Raw genomic sequence first — 9,397 nt, 5'->3', positions numbered from 1 at the left:
TTACTCACCCTCAAATTGTTCTGAACTTGCATAAATTGATTTCTTTCTGTAAGACATTTTGATGAATATTAAAGGGATAGTTCACCCAAAAATGAAAGTGTGATGTTCATGTGCTTACCCCAGGGCATCCAAGATGTTTCTTCAGTAGAACACAATATTATAAGTGCATTACCGCCACCTATCTCTCAAATGGACCATTGACACTCCTAACAGAGATTGTAGCTAGAGTATCCCTTTAACAACTCGTCCATTCCCCGCTGATTTCCATGCTGTTTTGCCCATATATAAGGCAGTAGCGACCAACAACTGTTTGGTTACCAACATTCTTCAAAAATCTCTTTTTTAAGTCCAACTAAAGAAAAAAACTCAAACAGGTTTGGAACCAGTTGATGGTGTGTTAATGATCTAATTTTCATTTTTGGGTGAACTATCCCTTTAAATGAGATAAGAAAAAGAAAAAGTGGTCAGCGGCAGCGCTGATAGAGTCCCGAGTTCAAACCCTACTCCAGGACCTTTCCCGTCAACTCTAAACTGGCAAAATATGCCAAAAATAAACCTTTAAAAAGTGCCTTCTACACTTTGCATTAAATGAAAAATACAGATGTGCAATACGTTTTTATTTAATTGTATTTATTTATTATTATTATTTAATTTTTATTTATTTATTTATTTTTCTGTTGTGCGATTAGTTAAAATGTTTCGATACTATTTTAAAAACAGTAAGAGCAGCATAAGCCCAGGTGCGCGTGTCCGTGCCGCGGTGAATTATGACGCGTTGTAATTACGGCTCATTTCAACGGAGCTGGCGCGAGTCCCGGAGCTTTTAATTTCTCGGAACCGGCGCGGGGTGACGTCATCACGCCCTCCGGTGCTCGCTGGATATTTAAGGCTCGAGGACACGGTAACGGAGGCGCGACGCGATGGAGGGAGCAGCGGACTCAGGGCGATCGGCGGCGCTCGCGCGTTTGCTGCACCGTGACTGCACGCGTCTGCTCCAGCTCTACGTGAGTACAGCCCTCGGTCAAACTAGTCTCCTGGCCGGTTCACTGTGCTGTAAGCTGTTCTTGTTCTGGGCTGCTGGCTAGGTAGGGTGCGTACTGCGATTGCCACTGAAACAGTAGGAGAGATGTCAGGTTAGTAAATGCAGCAGGTGATCGTGTTCATGCTGGAGGGCTTCTTTACTGCATGTCTCTTGATTCTGTCTGATTTCAGCACAAGTCCTCCTAGTTTATGGGTTTGAGCCTGTAAGTGTGTCATCAGTTGGGCTAATCTGGCTTCTAAGTTACTGCTGAAATACTGTTTCTCCTGCTCTGAAATCAACATCATTACTACGTCATTCTAAAAATGATTGAAATAAAATTAATAAAACGGATCATTGAAGAATGTTTTATAAGAAAAATACTAGTTTTTCTGCTTCAAAATGTTTCATTCAGATGCATCACAGCTTACCGGACGTTTTTGTTTTTAATTGAGTAACTGTATTATATTAATATTTTTATATCACATGTTACATTATGGAAATATAATATAATTTAAAAAGTAAATCATTTAGATTGTACCACATCTGACAAAACATTGTAGGGGTATATTTGAGTTTTATTATTAAGTAGGAAATAAAGAATATTAAAAATGTAAACAGAACAATACATGATTGATTTGGCTTGTAGCAGGTGACTGATGGCATTGAGCTGAAATACTGTATTTTATTTCATAATGGTCAAATACTCGGAGGCGGACCGTAGAGAAGCACATTTAGTGTTTTTCTTTATAACACCATCTCAAAGCATAATATTGTACTTTTTACTGCACTACATTTCATAAATACAAGTTGTTGTTTGCTTTACCTTTGATATGTAAGAACATTAAAAATGTAGTACTTTCTTGTACTCAAGTGAATCTTTCAATTACTTTTACTCGAGTGCAAGTAAGACCGTAATAGATTTCTACTGTAATTATTACATGATATTTAATATGGACTTTAGTGCAGTAAAAAGTACAATATTATGCTTTGAGATGGTGTTATAAAGAAAAACACTCTGAGAAAGTGCTGACGCTTGAAAAGTACATTTAAAGCAAATACTTCTACTGTCCACCTCTGGAAATACTGCATTTAATTTCTATAAAATTAATAAATACAACATTTCAATTTTACACATGACTTTTGACATCAACAGCAGAAGTTATTAGAATTTTCTCCCTAATAAATAAATAAATAAAACAAAAAGCAATTAGATAAACGATGCATAATGTAACACGCACGTCACACACCGTACATTTGACAAGAAAATACATTTGATTTCTACTAATTTGTGGAATTTACTAGCAATTTCTGAGTGAAAATTGTTTAAATGTTAATCCTACACCATTTCTTACATTTTACTTGATACATTTTACATAATTGATATCGAATGCATGTGTGCGTGTGACTCAGAGGGCCGTTTGGTTAATTACAGGTGGTTCACGGCGCATTAACCGTAAGCGTGGAGTGGGCGGTCCGAGTGACTAATCTTCCTCTAAAGGGCCACTTTTCCTGTAATAACTAATTACAGCCCTCCTCCTCCTCCTCAGAAAGAGCGGGAGAGCTTCCTGTCCCAGCATGCACCGGGAGGCGAGCGTCTGGTGACCCTGGCCCTCTGCCCCGAGGCCCTGAGCACCGCGGAGCAGGTGGGCCATGTGCGCTCAGCCCTGCGGCGCTGCATGGAGCTGCTGGAGTGCGTGATCAGCCGAGAGGTGGAGGAGATGGGCGAGGAGCTGGAGGGAGAGTATGAGAGTCTGAGGAAGACCGTGAAGGACCGGCTTGGGCATCTGGTCCACAGCACCAGGGCCCTGCTGGAGAACGGAGAAGGGGGCTGCCCGCCGTCCCCGCCGCTGCAGTGCACCGAGGTAATACGCACTTCTGGCCAAATGCAATACTTTGAGCACGACTGACTGCGATTCTGCAGTTTCAGTTTGATAAAGAGTCGTTTATGTGTTTGTAGATGGCTAGAGAGCATGTGATGCCCGTCTGGAGGAGGCCGGGGCTAGTTGTCACACAGAACAAATAGTGTAATTTAAATTAAAACGCTAATATATAAAACACATCTGACCCCCGTAATAAAAAGAAGAAAAGTTGAGAAAATAACCTTTTATGCAACTGGAGCCCCAGATCCCAGGTTAAAAAAACAAGTGCACTTCCATAATGTGCCTAAAGTGCGCTGTTTGGATGCAATAAAAGGATTTGTAGTACCTCTCAAGATCATCTAAGTGTACTCAACTGTGCTATTTTGAGACCCCATGAATATAAATATGCTTTTAACATACTTAAACCGTCTTTCATACACTAGTACACTCTAGTGTACTACAAGTGATGACTAAATCCTATTTTTAATACAGAGATAATATGCTTAAAACAGTTCATATTCACGGTGTCTCAAAGTAGCACAGTTGAGTACACTTAGATCTTCTGAAGATTTTCTTAAAAAATACTCAAGAATAACTTTTAGTATATTAAGTACACAATTAGTGCGTGAAAATACAGCACTTTACATGTTTCCCTGGGATATAACACGCATGATAACAGCAAATTAGATTTATACACATTCTCTAAAATTGCAAGAACAATATTTTCTCAGTATTTAAAGCAAGGCAAACCAATGTTTATCACTGAGTGGGCAACTTCCACGATTCCAAAATCCACATTTAAGAGTTAATTTAGTTATTCTTGAACTGTTTGCGTCTGTAGATCTTTAAAGTCGGTTTCCTCAAAATGAGTTTTATCTTCTCTTCAGCAGCACTTGCAATCACCAAAATGTAATTCCTCTGTATATTCTGAGGGGTTTTACTGTGGGGTTTGTTGATATATCATTGACAATAGTTTTAGAACATTTTATTCCTAAAAATGTATTAGTTTTCTTTCTGTTGACAGTGTTTTATATTAGTTACAGTGTTTACCCTGTTCAGCTGTAGTGTCTAGCTTAATCAAAATTCAGTGACGCTTGTTTGCCTTTATCCATTGACAGCAGATTTAATATGTTACACACAAGCTAAATAGCACTTCTGTTAATATGCAGAGCGGAAACCGTTATTATCCAATGGTGCTGATCTCAAAATGGCCAAATATCAGTCTGCCACTACAGTTTCTGCTTTACTCTTGCAAAGCTGCTGATTTATTCTCATTGTTCGCACTGATATGCTGCTTGAAAGGAATGTTTCTTTCAGTGAAGTCCTGTGTGCTCTATTATTGTGGTCTGCTGGAGTTGACACAGAAGCAGCGATAAGCGTTTGGACGCTCATCAAACCCCGCACTGCTAAACCCTAAATCCCACAGGCCTCCAGAAGCACACAGCGCTGTTGTGAAGCTGGAGTTTAACAAGTCTCAAAGTCCATTCACAAGACCGCTGTTAAAACTATTTAATTTGGCAGTATCCGTTAAAATACTACTAAACTGAATAAATATACAATAAATATATTAAAGATGTCATGCAATAAATAAATAAAGTACAGTGAAATGTGTGTAAATATGAAATAATGAAAAACCTCATGAAATATGAAATGCAACTTGAAATATAATGAAGCAGACCGTATAAAACAAACCAACATATCACAAAATAATTGAATTCATAATGAAATGTTCTTACTGTAATAAAAAGTAAGAATAAATAAATTAACTGGGTGTGTTTTCTTTTTGTTAAAGTGACCTGAAATGCAATAGGAAACGTGCCACTTTTACCTATCAAAGTCTCAGGGCTGAGTCTAAATAAATGTTTATTTTATTTATTTATTGTGTCATTTTTACGGCTCATTTATAGAAAATGAGCTAAATGATTGGCATAAGGTATTCTGATGATATTTCATGTCTTCGTTACATGGGGGAAAAAGTATTTTATCTCTTATTTATGCTTGCATTTCATTGTATGTTTATTTGTTACAACATGCCATGACATATTTGTAATTTCATTATTTATAGTTTTATTGTTTAGTATTTTTTTAATATAATTTATTTTTGCTTTTAAAACAATTCTTAGTTTTTGAATGAATCTCTGATTAGAGTAAATGCATTAAACTTGAACTGATACATTTACAAGTATAAAATATAATGTAACAAAAGATCGAACAACTCCAAAGTAAATATAAATTCAGGGAAGCATGTTCAGATATGTCATCAGCTCATTAGTAGTAAAGCTGAAAGTGCAATGCAGGAACAATTAAACAGCACTGTAGTTTTCTGTCACGCGGCACTGTTTGCTGAAGTAGCTTGCTGTAAGAGCTGCACTATTTTCAAACCGCTGAACTTCCGTCACACAACACTCACTAATGTAGGTAAGCTAGTAGTGTTGCTACTTTTAGTTCCAGACCCTCCAACACTGTCCTGCGGCTCTCCTACATCAGGATGTGTGACAGACGAGCGCTTTCCTTCACACATGAGTAAATGAAGCCGATCACAGTGCACCAAATGAATGTTTTCGGACGTTTCCTATGAACAGACATTTGGCTCGTGATCAGAAAGTCACTTTATGTTGGATCTGAGTGTGTCGGCGTGAAGTGGTCGTCTCATCTATTTCTGTGCTCTATAATGCCCCAAACTGACCACAGAGTGGGTGTGTAAATGTGTATTTTATCTAGAAGCTCTGTGGATACAGACTGCTGATGACTTTATTTAACTCTGCTGTGTACACACACACACACACACACACACACACACATACTCTGTCTGTTAAACACACACCAAGAAAAGTATGCAGTTTTGTTTGTTTAAAGTCATTGTGAACCCAATGTGACTCATTTCCGAGCTTAAGATGATATGAAATGGACATTTTTAATTTGATATAATCCTTAAGGATGATCTGGATCATAAAAATAATGCACTATGTACATGCACTATCAGTCAAAAGTCTGAAATAATTAAGATTGTTTGCTTTTGAAAAGTCTCTTCTGCTCATCAAGGCTGCATTTATTTGATTAAATATACAGTAAAAACAGTGAAATATTATTTTAATGTAAATCAGCTGTTTTCTGTGTGAATATGTGTTAAAGTGTAATTTATTTCTGTGATCTGCAGCTGTATTTTCAGCATCATTACTCCAGTCTTCAGTGTCACATGATCTTCAGAAATCATAATAATATACTGATTTACTGATCAACAAACATTTCTGATTATTATCAATGTTGAACACAGCTGTGCTGCTCAATATTTCTGTGAAATTGCGATACATTCTCATTTTCAGGATTCACAGATGAATAGAAAGTTCAAAAGAACAGCATTTATTTGAAATAGAAATCTACTGGAACATTATAAATGTCTTAACTCTCACTTTTGGTCAGTTTAAGGTGTCCTATAAAAGTGTTTTTTATTCTTACTGACCCAAACGGTTACATATTTCACAATGTTACTGTATTTACTGTATTTTTCAATGCAGCCTTGGTGAGCAACAGTGGCTTCGTTCAAAAACCATTCAAACTCTGATCATGTTAACCAGGAGCTGTTTGGCTAAAAGTACAGTTTGTTTTCTATGTAACAAGGTTCTCCAATCATTCTCAATAAGGCCAAGAGCATGTATTTAAGAAAGAGGCAGAGTTTTCTCCCATGTTGACTGTCTGTTGTGATTTTCAGGGTCAGGATGAAGCTGATGGTTCTGATAGTTTTGCTGCTAAACTCTGGACCTACAGAGTTCTGCTGGAGCTCATCCACTGGACTGATTCTGCCTCTCAAACCCTTCACTTATTCCACACCGAGAAACACGGCCAGCAGCAGCAGCAGCTCCTCTAGACGCCCAACACGCGGATCCCGGCCTGTTTTCCTGAACTAAACGCCATATTCAGTGGGAATCAGTATTTTTAGTTGAGGACCACGTTTAGTGCAGGAAACAAGCGCAGATCAAGACCGCAGATGTCTAGAACTCAATCTGAATCACGTGACCTTTAGTTTAGACAGACAAGTTCAGGACTGAACCGATCTAGTATTAACAATCAGAACCTGTTATTTGGTGCGAAGCTTGGTTCTAAACTCATTAAGTATCTCTCAAGCATCTGAGCATAAATGGTGTGCTTTCCAAAAAATAGGCTTTAAAATACATTTGATTGGAGGCTTGTTTTCAGAGAAGTTTACTTTTATACCCCATTGACATTGTTTTTCTTGCTTTATAAACTTCTCAGTATTTTACTTTAGTTTTGATCAGATTAGATCGTTTGGGGTGAAATACATTTAAGATGCAGGCGTCAAATCTTGTATAATTTTTCTTCAAGTAAATTCATCTTCTTTAGGCTGATTTCTCTGGAAAACGAGACGATACAAGCTGAGAGCATTGATATGCTCAGATCAGATTCTGTGGCTCTTACGGTCTTGATGTTGTGTGAAAAACAGATCTGTAATAATATGCTGTGCTCTTGAGGTCTGATACGGTAGCGCTTGACTGGACTGAACCATTAGGGCTCTTCATCACGCGCTTCAGCCTCCGTTACACTCGTGTTAGTTCATTTTACCATCGGTGTCAAAGGAAGCGTAGACTTCTACACCGAAATCAGCAGAGGTCAGTACTGAGTCCTTGTCATGTACTCCGTCCAGACCCATGAAAGCAGACAGTGAAAGCTATCAAGCATTAAAAATAGTTGCATCTTGACATATATGAGATTTCAGAGAGATACGCCAGGAAAACAAGTTTATGGTCACTGTATGCTTTTACTGTATGATAGAGCACTGTGAACATTTCCGCTATGGAACTTAAAATGAGCAGTTGTGACTTTATTTCACAGTTCTGAGTTTATATTTGACTTTTTGTCTTGCAATTCTGAGAACTGTGAGATATGACTCAGAACTGCAAGATGCAAACTCAGAATTTCAAGAAAAAAGTAAGAATTGAGATATAGAAAGTCACAATTACCTTTTTTTATTTTTTATTCCAAAAACTAAAATTTTAATTGTAAGATATAAACTAAGGATGGTGAGAAGTCAGTCGCCAGATATAAATCCAGAATTCTATGAAAAAACTCTGAATTGTGAGAAAAACAGAATTGTGATATAAAAATTAGCAATTACTTTTAATCAATTATTTTCTTTTTTCTTTCCACGGTGTGCGTGTACGCGTGTGTGTATATATGTATATATATGTATGTGTATATATATATATACACGCACGTCTTTGAAAGAAAATATATATAATATAGTGCAAGGCGTTAGCGCAGAATTACGAGGAAAAAAAAGTCAGAATTGCAAGATGTAAACTCCGACGAAGAGCCAGATTTCTGAATTTATATCTTGCAATTCTAAGTTTATTGTCAGAATTGCAAAAGTCTTTAGCCCAAATTGTGAAATAAGATGTCGCAATTACCATTATTTAATTTAATTTACGTAAAACAAACAGACTTCCACATGAATGCAAGTAAATGATGCCGGAATTCTGTTTGACAGACTGAAGTAATATTATTCTGACTGAATGCAGATATTACATTTAGGAGAAAGTCCTGAACATTTCTAGTGTCACTTCACCCACAAACAAACTAACAAAGTTTACAGTTTTTCAGGTTAGATATAAAGATGATAAAAGATGAAAGTGATATTAAAACGACACGACCCACGTGCTGATACACATTCAAGTGTGAAAGCCCCAGAATAACATAGTTTAGTTAGTGAGCCACTAGTGATCAAACGCAGCTTTACAAACCTACTAACCTCCTTACTGTACTAACAGATGAGGTAGAGAACCGCCTGTGACCTGGACTGTGAATTACTGTATGATTGAGTCTGATTTCATTGTGAACTAAATCAAAGGCATTACTGAACAGTGAAGATGAGTGTTATTTGTAGACCGTAGAATATAGATTTACAACCAAAAATCTGAAATATTAATATATTAATGTCTTTTATTTATTCATTTTTACCGAGATGTCATGTAAATGTAACACTGTGATGCATTTCTTTGCTATTAATAAGCCAGCGTAGCTCCTGACTACTAACTGCGGCTGTGAATGCTGTGAATCACATCTGGAGGTTTATGCACTGTTCTGATCTGAACACAGCAGCGCTGCATGTTTGCGTCTCTGTGTCGGGTTTATCTGTGAGAAACACACACTAACGATGCTTTGCAGCCAAATGTTCAGCTGATATTCCTCACATTCTCTATTTTGTTATATTATTGATCACAGTATCATGTATATGTCTATATTAATCAATAAATTATGGGATGAAACTTAAAGCATGTTCTCTGTGTTATGTAAGTATTTCCTGAGGAGAGTGTGTGTGTGAGAGAGAGATTGTGTGTGTGTGTGTGTGTGTGAGAGAGAGAGAGTGTGTGTGAGAGAGAGAGAGAGAGAGAGTGTGTGTGTGTGAGAGAGAGAGAGAGAGAGTGTGTGTGAGAGAGAGAGAGAGAGAGAGTGTGTGTGTGAGAGAGAGTGTGTGTGAGAGAGAGAGAGAGAGAGAGAGAGA

General features: G+C 37.4%; 1 protein-coding gene across 1 annotated transcript; it reads left to right on the top strand.

Moving 5' to 3' along the window:
- The first annotated feature begins 767 nt into the window (after window positions 1–767).
- Window positions 768–9,169, top strand: LOC306872196 (uncharacterized protein). The gene is made up of 3 exons (XM_079420674.1): window positions 768–1,004; window positions 2,569–2,883; window positions 6,590–9,169. Exons 1-3 carry the CDS (start codon window positions 921–923, stop codon window positions 6,743–6,745), a joined length of 555 nt encoding a protein of 184 aa, XP_079276800.1. The 5' UTR covers window positions 768–920; the 3' UTR covers window positions 6,746–9,169.
- Window positions 9,170–9,397: the final 228 nt, after the last annotated feature.

This window comes from Barbus barbus (assembly GCF_936440315.1).
Source record: "Barbus barbus genome assembly, chromosome: 1".
Lineage (NCBI taxonomy): Eukaryota > Metazoa > Chordata > Actinopteri > Cypriniformes > Cyprinidae > Barbus > Barbus barbus.
The sequence above is the reverse complement of the archived record's forward strand: the minus strand, read 5'-3'. Positions and strand labels throughout refer to the sequence as shown.